The sequence below is a fragment of the Ranitomeya variabilis genome, chromosome 6 (assembly GCF_051348905.1).
Source record: "Ranitomeya variabilis isolate aRanVar5 chromosome 6, aRanVar5.hap1, whole genome shotgun sequence".
In the NCBI taxonomy this organism is placed as follows: domain Eukaryota; kingdom Metazoa; phylum Chordata; class Amphibia; order Anura; family Dendrobatidae; genus Ranitomeya; species Ranitomeya variabilis.
The window spans coordinates 523588064-523607481 of record NC_135237.1 but is presented as its reverse complement, the minus strand read 5'-3'; the positions used below and the strand labels follow the sequence as shown (position 1 = coordinate 523607481).

The 19418-nt window shown below is 46.8% G+C and overlaps 1 protein-coding gene across 1 annotated transcript in view; it reads left to right on the top strand.

Annotated features, from left to right (window-relative positions):
• EIF3E (eukaryotic translation initiation factor 3 subunit E) overlaps positions 1–19287 on the top strand; it is a 50935-nt gene extending 31648 nt beyond the window's left edge. Inside the window, exons 9-13 of the mRNA XM_077271072.1 lie at positions 2016–2117; positions 4316–4425; positions 14929–15031; positions 18357–18491; positions 19147–19287. Coding sequence (XP_077127187.1) covers positions 2016–2117; positions 4316–4425; positions 14929–15031; positions 18357–18491; positions 19147–19185 — 489 coding nt within the window. The 3' untranslated portion in view covers positions 19186–19287. The remainder of the gene's footprint in view (positions 1–2015; positions 2118–4315; positions 4426–14928; positions 15032–18356; positions 18492–19146) is intronic.
• The last annotated feature ends 131 nt before the right edge of the window (positions 19288–19418 follow it).

The window sequence follows — 19418 nt, the reverse complement described above, 5'->3', positions numbered from 1 at the left end:
AGAGCCACTACCTCTCGCAGTGCGGCCGTCATGTTTCCAGAGCCGTTTAATGGGAAGGGGACAGAAGATCCATGATGGCTCAACCACGGGGGGCACGGAGCAGACCCCGGCTGTGTTATTGGGGAGCACGGGTCAGACCCCGGCTGTGTTATTGGGGAGTGCGGATCAGACCCCAGGTGCATTATTGGGGAGCACGGGTCAGACCCCGGCTGCGTTATTGGGGAGCACGGAGCAGACCCTTGCTGCATTATTGGGGAGCACGGAGCAGACCCCGGCAGCGTTATTGGGGGGCACGGAGCAGACCCCGGCTGCATTATTAAGGAGCACGGATCGGACCCCGGCTGTGTTATTGGGGAACACGGATCAGACCCCGGCTGTGTTATTGGGGAGCACAGATCAGACCCCGGCTGTGTTATTGGGGAGCGCGGAACAGACCCCAGCTGCGTTATTGGGGAGCGCGGATCAGACCCCGGCTGCGTTATTGGGGAGCGCGGATCAGACCCCGGCTGCGTTATTAGGGAGCACGGGTCAGACCCCGGCTGCATTATTGGGGAGCATGGAGCAGACCCCAGCTGCATTATTAGGGAGCGCGGATTAGACCCCAGCTCCGTTATTGCAGCCATGAAGGTCTTATTCGGAGATATCGCACCATTTCAGAGAAAGTTTACTTTGAAAAATCAGCCGAGGACTATGCTTCTCAGATGACTAGTCCAAGGACGGCACTTGCATTTTTACCATAAACTGACCGTCTCTCCCTATGGGTTTGTCTAGGGTAGACACCTGTCAGTCTACAGGAGCAGGGAGAAGTCACCTCGGACTAATTGTCTGAGATACATCCGGCTTTTCAAAGTATGTTTTATCAGAAACACTCTAGAAAACCTAGATGGCTGCAATAACGTGGTGCCGGCAGCATGAATCTCATTGTCAAGTTCTCTTGAAGAACTGAAATCTGAGTTCTGGTTCCTGTAAGTAACCACTAGTGATGAGCGAACGTGCTTGGATAAGGTGTTATCTGAGCATGCTCTTGTGCTGTTCTGTTAGACAATCACTGCATCTGCTGCAGCTGTCGAACAGCCGCGAGACATGCAGCAGCATTGACGCAATCATATTTATTGAGCACGTCCAAGACACTCGGTTAGCACCGGAGCATGTTCACTCATCACTAGTAACCACGTAAAAGTATCTATAGTATTGGATTTGTTGTGCACAGTCACTTGGGACCCCCGCCAGGTGAGAAAATAAAGGGGCTGCAGATTTTGGGCTGGCGTTCATTTTAAATTGCAGCATGAAATCCCCTATTTGCGCTATACAGGCCACTGAAGGGGAAACACAAGCCTTGACGCTGCTTACCTCTGTGATCACAGCTGATCTCGGGGATGGGGAACTTGTCCGGTTTCTTACTTTGACAGTTCATCTGTTCTCCCCTTTGCCAAATACAACCTAAAAGCAAAGGATAGCAGTGGGCAATTAGGTTTCCAGACGGCCGCACTCTTCTCTGCTAATCTGAATGCTCCCTGCTTATCGGAGTGACCATTATGCCAGTAGTAGATGAAGGCTGAAGATGGCGGATGACCTGTCTAGTGGGAATACATAGTCATTACAGGCGCTGCTGGTAAGATGTCATCAGGCTGATGTGGCAGATCCGGGGCGACCATTGCCGCAGTGAGCCGGGGCCGACCATTGCCGCAGTGAGCCGGGGCGACCATTGCCGCAGTGAGCCGGGGCGACCATTGCCGCAGTGAGCCGGGGCCGACCATTGCCGCAGTGAGCCGGGGCCGACCATTGCCGCAGTGAGCCGGGGCCGACCATTGCCGCAGTGAGCCGGGGCCGACCATTGCCGCAGTGAGCCGGGGCCGACCATTGCCGCAGTGAGCCGGGGCCGACCATTGCCGCAGTGAGCCGGGGCCGACCATTGCCGCAGTGAGCCGGGGCCGACCATTGCCGCAGTGAGTTTGTGCCGCGTCTTGTCTGAGGCTTGTGCTCTTAGTTGTCGTCTCTTTTTTTTACCCTTACAGGAATCTTATACCTACAAGGACCCGATCACTGAATTTGTGGAGTGTTTATATGTTAATTTTGACTTTGATGGGGCTCAGAAGAAGTTAAGAGAGTGTGAATCGGTAAGTGGCGTCAGAAATGATTGTGGGTGGATACTCTGTCACTGACTGGATATTAACCCATAAACTCACTGGACGTGCTATAGTTTAGTTATTGGAGTGAGCTGATAATCCGTTTCTGGGAACGCTGGGTGACCGCCAATATCACACTCGTATATTACTTCCCTCATTTAAGGGGCTGCCTAGTACTTTTATATTGATGGCCAATCCTTAGGATAGGTAATCAATATCCTGTCGGTGGAGCTGTGACACCCGGCACTCCCGATGATCTGCTGTTCCCAGTGCCAGCGGCAGCTGATGTAACCTGTTGCTGATCTGCATAGTGGCCGCTGCTGCACGTCTGTTCCTATTTTAATAAATTGGATGGATCTGCAGTACCCCACTTCAGCCACTATACAGTTGGCGGCGCTGGGCTGTTCGGACATGGAGATTTTCAGCATTTAGTGCACACGTTATTGTACAAAATGAAACCTCCTTGCCACCAGATCTTACTGCAGGTCGTTTGCACCATTATGTTTGCAGCAGGTTATAACAGCCAGAAGTGCTCTACTAAGTTCTAAAGACGCCTGTCATGGAGGGGTGATTTTAGGAGAAAACACTTGTTATATTAGATTTTGAGCTATTTATATTGTTCTTGTTTCCTGGGTTTATTGCAAACAGCAGAAAGTTTGTACATTTTCCTAATAATCCTGATTTGTATTGGGGGTGAGGGTGAGAAATGTTAAAATATGCAAGTCATTGGCGTCGGCCGTGGTGCCTGCATGTAAGCGTCGTGGCCAGCGATCCACACTGCCAGTAGGGTTGGTCCCATGTTCTGCAGGTAGCCGGGCTCTTACAAGCCGTTTCTGAGCATTATTGGCCCTTACACCCCATGACGGGCGGATGCTGTCGGCCTCAGCATGTGTAGGAGGCCATACACACAAATCCAGGGCTGTAATTAGAAACATACGTCCCTAGTTTATAGGCCGGGCGGCCATGTGCAGGATCCGCACTTGTACATAGGTGTCCTGCTCAGCTCTGCCCCGCGGCTTTGATGTCAGCCGGCGAAGCGTTCAGCTCCTGTACGTGTAACGAGGCAATATAACTCCGAAACACGAAGGACACAGCTACTAGTAATTAGCCGGGGAGTTATTGAAGTGGAGAACTTGTAACAATCTCATTAATGGCAGCGACTCGTGAGTCATCGGGGTAGAAACACGGAGCTCTGCGGGGACTTAGTCACAAACGTGGAGGTTGTTTGTATAACCCTTCACATAAGCCCACGCATGGGAGCAGCTCGGCCCCGGGGGGCTTCACGTCACAGCCGTTCTCTGCTCATTTGTACGTTCGGCTCTTGTAACTCATGTCCGACCCCTAATCCCCATAGACAAGCTGACATGCTACAGTTTCTGGAGCTGCAGCTGATCGTGTTTTTCGATGTCATCCTTGTACCCCACCAGCATGGGGAAGACATTCTCCACTTGGAAAATAATGATGGATGATTCTTCTGGCCGCTTCCACTGAGAATAATTAATCATGAAACTATTGCATGTGTGCACGGTGGAAGGAGGGTGGGTGGCAGGGACGACCTGACCTGCCGAGCCCCGGATGGATAAGGTTTCACTCTTTATAGGAATGTTGCAATTCCACAACATGGAATCATGTGGCTGGCCTGTCGCCGGGGCGGCTAATTGTAGCATCACCATCCTGACGTTATTGCATGTGTGCAAGGTGGAAGAGGGTGGGTGGCTGAAACGACCTGCTGTCAAACCCCGGACGGATAAGGCTTCACTCTTAATGGGAATGTTGCAATTCAACAACGTGAAATCTTGTGGCAGGCCTGTTGCCGGTTTTGGCTGGCCTGTTGCCGGTTTTGGCTGGCCTGTTGCCGGTTTTGGCTGACCTGTCGCCGGGATGGCTAATTGTAGCATCACTTTCCTGAAGTTATTGCATGTGTGCAAGGTGGAAGACGGTGGGTCACTGATACGACCTGCCGAACCCCGGACGGATAAGGCTTCACTCTTAATGGGAATGTTACAATTCAATAACATGGAATCTTGTGGCTCGCCTGCCGCAGTTGTGGCTAATTGTAGCATCGCTTTCCTGCCATCTCTCTCCATGTGACACTTGCACTGGATGGAGTCGCCATCTGGCCCCAGCCTACGCCACGGGCAGATTTCTCCATTTGCTTTTTTGCTAACCCTTAGCTACCTCTTTCCTAGGTGCTGGTGAACGACTTCTTCCTTGTGGCATGTCTGGAAGATTTCATCGAAAACGCCCGCCTTTTTATATTCGAGACCTTCTGCCGCATTCATCAGTGTATAAGCATCAGGTAAGATCACGCAGTCTCACCGCTCCGTCCCCGTCTGACAGTTCTGAGAACTGAGGACCATAAAGTGCAGTCAGTTACATAACATAAGGGGAGATGAAACAATTGGTGGTTTAGTGCCCATTTCTAGGATTTGCTGCCACAAAGCTTTCTGGAAAGTTGATATAAACCACAAATAATGGTGATAATAATGTAATTGATCCACTTGCACGGTTACCTCTGCAGATTGAGCACTGGCGCCACTTTTAGTTAGTGTCCCAGCAGTTGGACTCCCACTGATTGTGTAAACAGGCTTATTGGCAATTTACTTGGTAAAAATCCCCTCTGTTCTCAAGAATGGAGGGTTTTTCAATGTTTTATAGTTTATAGATCATTGCCTTGGCTTCCTGCCAACGCCGCAGTCTGTGCTTGGTAGTCTCGTAGGCATGGAGGGCCCTTACAAGCTAATCTCTATACAGCTTGTAAGCTCTGCTCTGAATCTGGTGAGACCTAATGATCTGCCAAGCTTCAGTGTCTCAACGCAGCTCCGATGCCACAGAGGTAAACCTGACCGGGGAAAGCGCAGCTTTTGGGACAGTTGTGCAATTGCTCCGAATTGTAGATTGGGATTTCAGCTTTTTCCTTTGAAAAGCTGTGAGGCTGAGAAGAGCTGCACTCCAGGAAAAAGAAAACACCGGACAACCCCTTTAAGTCCGAATCCTGCCATTGTAGCAACCGATTGTGCATCCACTACTTCCATAATCCTTTCAGACTGAGGACAAGAGGAGGGACACCCGGTGATGGAAAGTTTTCATGGAAGAATCAGGCTACTTTCACACTAGCGTCGTGCACTGCACGTCGCAATGCGTCGTTGTGGATAAAAAAACGCATCCTGCAAAGTTGCCCGCAGGATGCATTTTTTCTCCATAGACTTTTATTAGCAACGCAGTGCCATACATCGCAACCGTCGTGCGACGGTTGCGCCGTGTTTTGGCGCACCGCCGCCACAAAAAAAGGTTACATGTAACATTTTTGTGCGTCGAGTCCGCTATTTTCGACCGCGCATGCGCGGCCGAAACTCCGCCCCCCTCCTCCCCGGACCTTGCAATGGGGCAGCGGAAGCGTCCTAAGACTGCTTCCGCTGCCCACGTCGGGCATTTTTTGCACAGTATGCGTCGGTACGCCGGGCCGACGCAGCGCAACGGCCCCGTACCGACGCTAGTGTGAAAGCAGCCTCAGTCGGTGGTTGGATTTTTGATGTCGCTGGCCATCAGCTGTATATCTAATGCTCACGTGCACCCAGCGTCCAGATGTGAGCGTCCTGGGCATCGCGGAGGTGTCCACCACATCTGGCTACTGGATGTTCTGCCCTTTAATTACACCATCGCGATTAGTCAGATTTGCTGCAGCCTTTTTGAGGTTTCCCGGTGATATACAGCCGTAGTAGAGAAGCAGCAGATCCAGTTTATTAAATCCTCAATCCTTCATCTGTTTCTCATATTTTCCCCCTGACCTAATGTGGTAATGGTGGCCTTATCTTGTTCCCTCCCGTGACAAGGAGCACTGGGCTGTTCTCTGTTATTTTAATTATAGAGCTGCTTGTCATACACTTGTTACTTCATCTTTCCGGGAATCGCTGTGCCTATAAAGGGGCCGAGGATCTATTCTTCTAGGGGTAGCGTGTATGCACTTGTTCCCTAGAACGGCCTCCTGGTGGGCAATGTAATAGCAGAACCATGACACCTGTACATTGCTGCAGTGATTCTGCTAGTTGTCAGGTCTGAAACCTCAGCAGAGGAAAAGGATCAACGGTTTTCCTTAGAAGGTTCGGCATCTTTCCTTAAAACGTTTGGCGGCTCTCCCTAGAAGGTTTGGCGGCTCTCCCAAGAAGGTTTGGCGGCTCTCCTTAGAAGGATTGGCGGCTCTCCTTTAGAATGTTTGGGCGGCTCTCCTTTAGAAGGTTTGTGCGGCTCGCCTTTAGAAGGTTTGTGCGGCTCGCCTTTAGAAGGTTTGGGCGGCTCTCCTTTAGAAGGTTTGGGCGGCTCTCCTTTAGAAGGTTTGGGCGGCTCTCCTTTAGAAGGTTTGGGCGGCTCTCCTTTAGAAGGTTTGGGCGGCTCTCCTTTAGAAGGTTTGGGCGGCTCTCCTTTAGAAGGTTTGGGTGGCTCGCCTTTAGAAGGTTTGGGCGGCTCTCCTTTAGAAGGTTTGGGCGGCTCGCCTTTAGAAGGTTTGGGCGGCTCTCCTTTAGAAGGTTTGGGCGGCTCTCCTTTAGAAGGTTCGGGCGGCTCTCCTTTAGAAGGTTCGGGCGGCTCTCCTTTAGAAGGTTCGGGCGGCTCTCCTTTAGAAGGTTCGGGCGGCTCTCCTTTAGAAGGTTCGGGCGGCTCTCCTTTAGAAGGTTTGGGCGGCTCTCCTTTAGAAGGTTCGGGCGGCTCTCCTTTAGAAGGTTCGGGCGGCTCTCCTTGTGTGTTTAACATGAAATAACTTATGGATAGGATTTTTTATTCTATTAGACCTAGTTTCGTGCAGTCGTCCCTACGTTCTTTCTCCTGGAAGCGTACAACTAAATTGACAAATAGCGGTGAATAGATATCCGGCAGTCCGTGAGTGGATGAATCGTGAACCCTGATTAAGACCACCTGGGCGAAACGCATTAGTTTTGCAGAATGAGCGGTTCGTCTATACTTATGTTCTTAGAATGAATGTGAAGAATTTAGTCCACTCTCGGAGTGCCGGATAACTTTTCATCGTCTGAGAAGCTTGTGTGCCTGTGCACCTGTAGGAGGCTTATACTGCAAGACTGAGGAGCTGGAATCCACATTCTCGGCATAAGTTGACAAATAGGCGGTACTATCCTTGAAGGGGTGCGTCCAGAACAGTCAGTGTCTGTTTGTTTTTTACCATACCAGATTGTGTAAGGGCACAGCATTAACTGGTAACGCCCAGTGTCAATTAGGAGTAAGGGGGGAACAGGATGACCTCCATACATGAGAATATATATGGGAAATGCAATTATCTGTGTCCAGAGAGGTGACTGTTGCTCATAATTAACTTTTAAAGGGAAGCTGTTTTAAAAAAGCTTCTAGCTTCAACTGCACGCTTTTTATAAAAAAACGAAAACACAACTCTACTCGCCCTCTCCTGAGGCGGCACGAAGTCTCTGCCACTGCTCCCAGCATCTGGAGCGCCGATGTCACATGCACAGCGCTGCAGCCAGTTGCTGGGCCGCACAAGCCGCCCAGAACCACGGAGCTCACTGATTGGCTGTCGACGTGATGTCAGCGCAACAGACGCTAAAAGCAGCACAAGAGACTCTGGGACCCGGGGAGGGTGAGTAAAGAAAGTTTTTTTTGTTTGTTTTTTTTTACTACATCTTGGTGAACTGAAGTTTTCCAAATTGTGAGCACCCCTTTAATGTTATATTTAATTTTAAAAAGTTGCTTTTTTATCTTTGCAGTTTGTCCTTTTTTTTTTTTTTTTAATGATTATAAAAAAATATCATAGATAATATTACATAGTTACATAGTTATTAAGGTTGAAGGAAGACTAAGTCCATCTAGTTCAACCCATAGCCTAACCTAACATGCCCTAACATGTTGATCCAGGGGAAGGCAAAAAAACCCCATGTGGCAAAGAGTAACTCCACCATGGGGAAAAAAATTCCTTCCCGACTCCACATACGGCAATCAGACTAGTTCCCTGGATCAACGCCTTATCAAGGAATCTAGTGTATATACCCTGTAACATTATACTTTTCCAGAAAGGTATCCAGTCCCCTCTTAAATTTAATTAATGAATCACTCATTACAACATCATACGGCAGAGAGTTCCATAGTCTCACTGCTCTTACAGTAAAGAATCCGCGTCTGTTATTATGCTTAAACCTTCTTTCCTCCAGACGTAGAGGATGCCCCCTTGTCCCTGTCTCAGGTCTATGATTAAAAAGATCATCAGAAAGGTCTTTGTACTGTCCCCTCATATATTTATACATTAAAATAAGATCACCCCTTAGTCTTCGTTTTTCCAAACTAAATAGCCCCAAGTGTAATAACCTATCTTGGTATTGCAGACTCCCCAGTCCTCTAATAACCTTGGTCGCTCTTCTCTGCACCCGCTCCAGTTCAGCTATGTCTTTCTTATACACCGGAGACCAGAACTGTGCACAGTATTCTAAGTGTGGTCGAACTAGTGACTTGTATAGAGGTAAAATTATGTTCTCCTCATGAGCATCTATGCCTCTTTTAATACATCCCATTATTTTATTTGCCTTTGTAGCAGCTGCCTGACACTGGCCACTGAATATAAGTTTGTCATCCACCCATACACCCAGGTCTTTTTCATTGACGGTTTTGCCCAGAGTTTTAGAATTAAGCACATAGTTATACATCTTATTACTTCTACCCAAGTGCATGACCTTACATTTATCCCCATTAAAGCTCATTTGCCATTTATCAGCCCAAGCTTCTAGTTTACATAAATCATCCTGTAATATAAAATTGTCCTCCCCTGTATTGATTACCCTGCAGAGTTTAGTGTCATCTGCAAATATTGAAATTCTACTCTGAATGCCCCCTACAAGGTCATTAATAAATATGTTAAAAAGAAGAGGGCCCAATACTGACCCCTGTGGTACCCCACTGCTAACCGTGACCCAGTCCGAGTGTGCTCCATTAATAACCACCCTTTGTTTCCTATCCCTGAGCCAGCTCTCAACCCACTTACACATATTTTCCCCTATCCCCATTACTCTCATTTTATGTAACAACCTTTTATGTGGCACCGTATCAAAAGCTTTGGAAAAGTCCATATATACTACGTCCACTGGGTTCCCTTGGTCCAGACCGGAACTTACCTCTTCATAGAAGCTGATCAAATTAGTCTGACATGAACGGTCCCTAGTAAACCCGTGCTGATACTGGGTCATGAGGTTATTTCTCTTCAGATACTCCAGCATAGCATCCCTTAGAATGCCCTCCAGGATTTTACCCACAGTAGAGGTTAAGCTTACTGGCCTATAATTACCGAGTTCAGTTTTTGCCCCTTTTTTGAATATTGGCACCACATTTGCTATACGCCAGTCCTGTGGTACAGACCCTGTTATTATGGACTCTTTAAAGATTAAAAATAATGGTCTATCAATGACTGTACTTAGTTCCTGCAGTACTCGGGGGTGTATCCCATCCGGGCCCGGAGATTTGTCAATTTTAGTTATTTTTAGACGCCGCTGTACTTCCTGCTGGGTTAAGCAGGTGACATTTAATGGGGAATTTTTATCACTAGTCATTTTGTCTGCCATGGGATTTTCTTTTGTAAATACTGATGGAAAAAAAGTCATTTAGCATATTGGCTTTTTCCTCATCCTCATCCACCATTTCACCCAGACTATTTTTAAGGGGGCCAACACTGTCATTTTTTAGTTTCTTACTATTTATATAGTTAAAGAATATTTTGGGATTATTTTTACTCTCTCTGGCAATGAGTCTCTCTGTCTCAATCTTTGCTGCCTTGATTTGCTTTTTACAGAATTTATTTAATTTTCTGTATTTATTTAATGCCTCCTCACTACCTACTTCCTTTAATTCTCTAAATGCTTTCTTTTTGTCCCTTATTGCGCCCCTTACAGCTCTATTTAGCCATATTGGTTTCCTCCTATTTCTAGTATGTTTATTCCCATACGGTATATACTGTGCACAGGTCCTATCCAGGATGCTAATAAATGTCTCCCATTTTCTTTGTGTATTTTTGTGTCTCAGGATATCGTCCCAGTTAATTGCACCAAGATCATCTCTCATCCGTTGGAAATTTGCCCTCCTGAAGTTTAGTGTCCTTGTCACCCCCCTACTACCCATCTTATTAAAGGTTACATGAAAACTTATTATTTTGTGATCACTATTCCCCAAGTGACCCCCAACCCTTATATTTGATATGCGGTCTGGCCTGTTGGTTAATATTAGGTCTAGCAGTGTCCCCCTCCTTGTTGGGTCCTGAACCAGTTGTGAAAGGTAATTGTCTCTCATAGTTGTCAAAAACCGATTACCTTTGCTGGAACTGCAGGTTTCTGTTCCCCAATCTATTTCAGGGTAGTTGAAGTCCCCCATAATAATGACTTCTCCTTGAGTCGCAGCTTCATCTATTTGCTTTACGAGGATATTCTCCATTGCTTCCATTAGTTTTGGAGATTTATAACAAACCCCTATCAGTAATTTATTATTTTTTCCCCCTCCCCTTATCTCCACCCACAGGGACTCTACATTTTCATTAAATTCACCTATATTATCACGCAGGATGGGTTTTAAGGAAGATTTTACATATAGACACACCCCACCCCCTCGCTTATCTGTACGGTCATTTCTGAAAAGGCTATAGCCCTGCAAGTTAACAGCCCAGTCATGGCTCTCATCCAGCCACGTCTCAGATATCCCCACCATGTCATAATTATGCTCCAACAACATTAGTTCTAATTCGTCCATTTTGTTGGCGAGGCTTCTGGCATTAGTATACATGCACTTGTTACTCTCTGTACCTCTATTCTTTCTTAAATTACTAACTGTTCTAACCCCACCCCCCATGCCACCGCCACCCCCAACTTCCTTATTTGTGCCCAGGTCTCTATCTGCACTATCTTCCCCACCTATAAAATGAATACCCTCCCCCCCAATCCCTAGTTTAAACACTCCTCCAACCTTCTAACCATTTTCTCCCCCAGCACAGCTGCACCTTCCCCATTGAGGTGCAGCCCGTCCCTAGCGTAGAGCCTGTAGCCAACTGAGAAGTCGGCCCAGTTCTGCAGGAACCCAAACCCCTCCTTCCTACACCAATTCTTGAGCCACTTATTAACCTCCCTAATCTCCCGTTGCCTCTCTGGCGTGGCACGTGGTACAGGCAGTATTTCGGAAAATACCACGTTGGAGGTCCTTGCTTTCAGCTTGCAGCCTAATTCCCTGAAATCATCTTTAAGGACCTTCCACCTACCTCTAACTTTGTCATTTGTGCCAATGTGCACCATGACCGCTGGGTCCTCACCAGCCCCTCCCAGTAATCTGTCCACCCGATCAGCGATGTGTCGGACTCGAGCGCCAGGTAGGCAGCACACCGTCCGACGATCCCTGTCTTTGTGACAGATTGCCCTATCTGTTCCCCTAATAATTGAGTCCCCCACTACCAGCACCTGTCTGGCCTGCCCTGCTCTCCTTTTTCCCTCCTTACTGGAGCAGTCACTCCTCTGGCTTTCAGAGGACATGCCTGGCTGCAGCAATGCTACCCCTGTACTGGCACCCCCCTCATCTGCCAACTTAGCAAACTTATTGGGGTGTGCCAGATCAGGACTAGCCTCCCTGGCACTCTTCCCTCTACCCCGCCTTCTATCTGTCACCCAGCTAACTGCCACACTGTCCTGCAGCTCCATCCTACCATCCCCCTCCTCATCTATCCCATTGAGCGTCTGCTCTGTGAGCAGAAGACTCCTCTCCATATTGTCTATGGATCTCAGTGTTGCCAGCTGCACATTTAGATCCAGTATCTGGGTTTCCAAATGCACAATGTGCTCACATCTCGCACAGCAGTATGCACCCTCGACCAGCTGGTCAAGGACTGCATACATGTGGCAAGATGTACACTGGATGGCATTAACAATTGTGGAGCACATTTCCTAATGGGGATTGCACCACACAGAAACGTTAATTAAAAATAAATACAAAGTATTAATTAAACAAAAAAAAAAAAACAGAAGCAATTCCTCCCTTGGAAACTCCCTGATTCCAAAGTCACTGAATCACAAGTCACACACTTACCGCCGTTCACACTTACGCTCAGGTCACACTCAGCTCGCTCACACTCGCTGTGCTGAAGATTTATAGATTTTTTTTTTTTCTCTCTATCTCCCCTCAACAGCAATCCACCTTGCTGTTCAGATGCACTTCCAAAAAGTTGTTATTAGTTATTATTATTATTATTATTATTATTATTGTTATTAGTTGTTTGAGCAACCAACATCCCAGCCTGTGTAAATACTAGGCACTTTCCTATCACTACAGTCCAGCGATTCTTCTCCAGACTCTCTACTTTCCCTTTAAGTAGTTTCTACCACCCCCCCGCCCTCCGTCCCGTTAATTAACCCTTGCACCACAGAGCCTTTGCTCCAGTGTTTTCTGTCTGCCGGTCATGAGATCATATTCATTCGAGTGAAACAAGGAAAAGAAAAAAAATTAAAAAAAAAGAGGAGAATTTAGGAAACCCGATCCGAGGCTGAAGCCCCTGAGTCAGGGCCGCTTTATGGTTTATGTACTCACATGTCTGGCGTGAGAGTGCATTGTCTGCTCCGGCCGGGACTTACTCACTGTTTGTGCAGGAAGCAGTGACTGGTCGCTCGCTCCCTCATTTGCATATTCGTGTCCACGGCTAATTAAACAGTTGCACAAGGCCGGGACTTGCCCTTGTATTAGCTGTCAGGAAATGCTTGTGTGTGTAACCCGGGTGTATTTTTAGGTCTTGTGACGCTTCTGTAATTATTAAGGAACGGGACCCCCACTGGTATGGGATGGATGTTGGTTTAGTGAGGAGGGGGAACGGCCTGTGATGTTTTGGGAACAAGTGTCGTGACAAAGAACATCAAAGCCGACATCCAGCTGCCACTACCATTTTACTAATTGACTTAATAAGAAACACTTCTCTAGACCTATTATCTCACAAGTCTGGACAGAATTTGGAGATTCGGGAGCTGAATGCAACATTCGATGGCAATAAACGGTAAAAAAAAGGCCGGTGGTAGCGCTGAGTGAGGGGGTTAACCCTGAGATGCCTGGCCGGTCACAACACAGCCAGAGAAAACTTCTCTTCTAGTTTTTCCCTGAAATCAATAACTTCCTGATTTAGTTGTCCTTTTATGAACCTATAAATAAAGGGGTACTTGTATTTTCTAAAGCAGTGGTCCCCAACTCCGGTCCTCAAGAGCCACCAACAGGTCATGTTTTCAGGATTTCCTTAGTATTGCACAGGTGACGGAATTATTGCCTGTGCAGGTGATGCAATTATCACCTGTGCAATACTAAGGAAATCCTGAAAACATGACCTGTTGGTGGCTCTTGATGACTGGAGTTGGGGAACACTGTTCTAAAGTGACAGCGTATTGCTCGGATTTGCTGCTACTTTGATTGACGGGGGTCCGGTCTTTGGATTTCCCGCCAATCCTGATATTGCCGGTAATGCAATTCGGTTGGCGCTCGTTGAGGGCTCAGCTTCTTTATGTCCCACCCCTCTAACGGGATTGACAGCTCTGACTTTACAGGTGATATTTGATGAAAATAGTAGATGGGAAGGGGCACATGTCATCTTATTACGATGGGAGGACCTCCAGCCTAGACTTTCAGTAAGGTACAACCAAGTGGCAAAATCTCCCGTATAGCAAGTTTCCTTTCATTCAGCATCCAGTAATCCCATCCTTCTGACCATACAGTCTTTGGGCACAGAACTGCTTAATAATAGAGTGGGTGCAAATTGATTTATTGGACCCTGTCCATCAGCTACGTCTGTGTCCTATGGTCACTAACTGGAGCCATGACAATGCATCAAGCCAGCTAATCAAAAGAAGAGCCACAGTGCCGGCAAGTAGGGATTCTCCTGACTCCCGTCCATCAGCTGCATATCATGGACGTGGCCGCATGACCGGGTCACGTGAATAGATTTGCACCAACTGTACTTGATATAGAATATTCCATCTCTGTGAATCATATTTTAGGACTGGTCAGTGACCGGTTCATGACCAGGTTATTACATTGATGACAGTACCAGCAATTGTTACCATCCATCATTCGTGTTGCCCTATTTCCTCCATAGATTGTAAGCTTGAGTGTAGCAGAGTCCTCACTACTCATAGTGTCTGAGTTATGTGTTATTCTGCAATGTCTTTATTGTCTGTACAAAGTGAAAGAAATAACGGCACTCCTAGAGAAAGGTGCACATGTAGGGTCCCAAACCTTATAGTATTAAAGATGAACTTGACACTCAGATTGTAGATGTGAAAAGTAGACTTTAATCCAAGGAAAACAGTACAGATGTGACATCTCGGTCCACAAGATCCTTCATCAGAGTACACACTGCAGTAATTTTGGATGTGATGTGATGAAGTCTCCTGTCAGTCTTCTCTTTTGCAAGCTAAACATTCCCAAATCCTCCAAAGCTGGTGTGCGCGGCATCATGGTCCTCTTGCATGATCCAGTTTTGGGTAGATGACCTCACATATGACTCTATAATGCTTTCTTATACAAAGGAGTCCTGTAGCTGCAAACACAGCCCCAATCATCTCCCCTCCAGGTCCTGGCCTCGTCCTTCTGCTGTGGGATCTTGGGTGGTTGCACTTTAGATGTTTGACTGTAATAAATGTGATGCAAGATCTTCTGAGATCTCAGAGCTGCTCGTACTGGCTGTTGTGACTGCTTTTTACAATCAAGTGGTTCACAGTGTGCAAGACTTGAACGTTAGGCTGTGACCGGAGCACCTTTACCTCCTGTAATGATCTCTTCCATTTCCCATTTGCAGCATGTTGGCCGATAAGCTGAATATGAGCCCAGAAGAGGCGGAGCGGTGGATTGTCAATTTAATTCGAAATGCCAGACTGGATGCCAAGATAGACTCCAAATTGGTAAGATTTTACCTGGATGTTCTGAGGACTTCAGTGTTCCTCCAATGATGGAGATCCAGCTGTAAAAGCATGCAGTCCGCTTCAGGCACTGTGTCCTCTCATATATCCGCCATAGGACCTACTTCAGGCACCATCATTGCCATCATTACCGGCATTATTACCGTCGTAAGTTTTCTATTGTACGCTCCTGTCTTCTGAACAGTGCACTTCTGAGAGGTCTTTTGAGTGATTGGTAGGGGTCTCAGGACCTGGACCCCATCGATCTGCTCTGAATCAAAGGGCCGAAAACATAGAACACAAAATCTCCCCAAACCGTAGCTACTTTTCAACCCTAACTGGGTGGTACAGTGCCTGCTCTACAGCCACCGCAATCTTATGTTTTGCTTTGCTGAGTAACAGTGAATGGCTCCTGTTTGCTAATATTGGTAAAATGGTTTCACCACTTACAGATAATCACTGGCTGGGGTCTGATCTTCTGTACTCCACTGATCCTCAGAGCAAAGTCCCCTTTATGAATGGGCAGAGTGTTTTCATATGTCCTGGTTGCTCCATTCACTTGTATGATGTTGACCAAGGGTGCACAACATTTTTGTGGTCCAAGGGCCACATTATCATACTGAACCAATTCGAGGGGCAGCAAAAAAATTAAGAAGGGATACTTGCATTAATACATGAGCAGAACAAGCGACAGTACATTAAAACATAATCAGAACCACGTTTTGAGTATTTGAGAAGAATTTGGAAAGTTTCTGCTAAAGAAACATCAGTGTGAACACACCCAAGTATACACTAAGTCTTTGGAGCAGAACCTCAAACAAATTCTTCTCATAATCTCAAAACTAAGTTTTTGATTTTTTTTAACATGAAGATGCTTATGGATTGCTACATGATCAGAACCACCATCAGTACATGAATGCATCGCCAGAACCACCATCAGTACAGGAATACATCACCAAGCTTCGTACATCGACCAATTGTAGTTTCAGGTCCGCACCATATACACTTGTATCGTGTGAACCTCCAATTCCCAGTATGTCCTTAACAACGGAGATATTAGTGTTTACTAGCCATTGTCAGACTGCAGACCATACAAGAACCACACTACTGGTTAGACTTGGTATCCCAAATAAACATTAACATCCAGGCAGCTTATAGGTGATTTCTTCTTGAATTGATGTTCCCTCCCCTTTGGTCTCCAACCCTTTTGCCATCGTACAGACACCATGATGAGATTTCATGCCAAGATCTCATCGCTCCAGACTTTCTTCTTCTCCATCCCACTTCTTCTGACATGGTGCCCTTTAAAACAAAAGTATCTCCTATGGTGAGCCCATGAATAAATAATTGCCCCTCACTGTGCTAGCAGTACAAAATATCCCCCCCACATTGCCCCTCAACTTAACGTCCTTCCACACAATGCCACTTTGAATAGTATTCCTTCCCACACTGCCCCACCACAATGTCCCCCCACAATGTCCCCCCATCGCCCTTCTCCATAATATTCCCCTATACTCCCTTTCTCTATAAATGTACCCCACACAACCTGCGCCGCCTCAGTTGCCCTATAAGATGCTATACCAGTAACCTCAGCCTCCTCCTAAAATAGGACGTTTAATCTTCGGCTTCTCCATGGAGCGCTTGCTGATTACGGCTGCGTCCTTGCCACCTGTGCGGCGACAGCAGCAGTGTGATGAGGTCAAAGTGTGATGACCACCACTACGCGTCTGGGCAAGGGCTGACGGGCATTCCTCTGCTCTGTCCCTGTCCTGGCACCAAAGTACTCGCCTGTATTTGCGTCTTGAAGGCACAAATACAGTTGTATATATTGGAAGGTAAGAACCATGGTCTCTAGGTTCTCCGCGAGCCGTTGTGCAGGCCTAGTCTTCACAGAGATGGCCGTTCAGTCCGTCCTGTAGAAGTGAATGAAGCTTAGGTCAAGCCGGGGCACCACCACTCCATTCACATAGAGGGTCTCAGCAGTTTTCCCTCATCGACTATACATTTACCCTCGCTCCTTTTGGATTACAGTAGGACAACCGGTTTAACACTAGAACTACCGAATGGAGTCAGTTTGACTCCTCGCGATTTTTATTTCTGTGACTACATTTTTCAGAATTCCGGCTTGAGACTCGGTGACTTTTACTCATTTTAGAATGCGAAAAAAGAATTTGTGACAATAAATAGTTTTGGGGGAAAAAAAGTATCTTTTTTTCAAAATTTACCTTTACTTACCAAAAGGAGTCATTTTGACTCCCTACTATATTATGCAAGTCTTTGTCGCTGAATGTTATTATTTCTTTTAGTTTTCATTTACTTGTATGTTCAGAATAAATGTTGGCTTAGACTTAGAATAATTAGCATTTTTGCAAATCTACTTGACATACACAGGACATATACAGGACGTCCGTCAGTGAACTCTCGAGTGGACTACATAGTGTCTGTAGAATATGGCCTGCAGTTTTGCTAATTGCTAATATGGCTAGAAGAACTGCGCTAAAGCCTGACGATATTCTTGCTATTTTGCATTCTATAAATTAAAGTTAAAACAATACCAGGAGCAAGAAACTCTAAAAATAAACGAAAACAAGCCAGGAGTCAAAATGACTCCATTCGGTAGTTCTAGGAGGGGTGACCAGTCCGGTAGTCCTAGTGTTAATGTATTTGTGCTTAATACACAACATGTCCGCTCACTATTGGAGCTTAGATGTGAGCCGGGGGCTGCAGACCTGCTGTATACACACACGTCTTTATATAGCCCCTGTATACATGTTATATACAGGGATCTCTATTGTGCACTATGTCTGCATTGCTCCCTGGACATCCGCCATTATCAGGACAACACTAAGTTCTGCTGTCCTTGTACTAATCGTGATGAGACGTGCACGGTGCGAACCTCTCATTGGGGGATCATTGGTGTCTTTCTCACCTCTATAGAGGGAGTACGCTTTTGACATTGATTTTGAGGAAGCATGTCTGCTGATTTACACTTGCCGTTACGTCACAGGACAGCCTGACAATGCCAAATCCTGCCTTGACGCAGGTGGGGAGGGGGATATTATCCTTTTAACTTTCAGCTTTTCCTCTCCTCAGTCATGCAATTCATTATTTTAGACATAGTGGTAGTTCAGATCTTCTATTTTAAACCCATAACGTCATGTCTCCCACTCTTATGCAGCCATATACTACTTCTTGTGAAGCTTCGTACCTTGCATCGCCCCTCTCCGCACACCGTCCTTTGATTTACAATTGGCCCGAACAGCCTGTTCTTAGACGGCTCATAAATACGGCTGGTCGCTGCATAATGTGTTTCTTGCTTTAATTGTAGGGTCATGTTGTGATGGGAAACAATGCCGTATCGCCCTACCAGCAAGTCATCGAGAAGACGAAGAGTCTGGCCTTCCGCAGTCAAATGCTAGCCATGAATATAGAGAAGAAGATGAACCAGAACACCAGAACCGAGGTAAGAAGAATGAGCGTAGCATTAAGGACCCTGTCCGGCACTGCAGCTCTGTGGCACAGTATGAGGGACAGCTATATATATGACTTAAACTGGACCGATTTCTATATTATCAAAATGGTGCTGTTAAACGGTTATTGCAGCCACAGAGAGGCATTACGCCCAGGCTGTCGGTCGGTCAGGGCATTACGCCCAGGCTGTCGGTCGGTCAGGGCATTACGCCTAGGCTGTCGGTCGGTCAGGGCATTACGCCCAGGCTGTCGGTCGGTCAGGGCATTACGCCTAGGCTGTCGGTCGGTCAGGGCATTATGCCCAGGCTGTCGGTCAGTCAGGGCAATACGCCCAGGCTGTCGGTCGGTCAGGTCATTAGGCCCAGGCTGTCGGTCGGTCAGGGCATTACGCCCAGGCAGTCGGTCAGGGCAATACTCCCAGGCTGTCGGTCGGTCAGTGCATTACGCCCAGGCTGTCGGTGGGTCAGGGCATTACGCCAAGGCGGTCGGTCAGGGCAATACTCCCAGGCTGTCGGACGGTCAGGGCAATATGCCCAGGCTGTTGGGTGGTCAGGTGATTACGCCTAGGCTGACGTCAAAGATAGATTGGGGATGTTCTACCAGCAAAGGTTTCATCTTTTTTTTTTTTTTTTTTTTTTCTATTTCAGGCACCAAACTGGGCGGCTCAGGACTCCGGCTTCTACTGACCACAATCCTATAATATATATTATATTGCGTCTTACACTTTCTTGACTCTGTGTAAGGTGGTTACATTATGTTTAGAATAAAATTGGCTACTTTTCCTTTTACCATCGTCTTAGAGAGTATGTTTATTACTTGGGATGAACGAATGGCTTCGCATAACTCCTTATCTGAATAGCTATAGCGCTTACCGAATAGCTGCATCGGGAACCCGGATACCCGGAGCGCTCCTGATAAC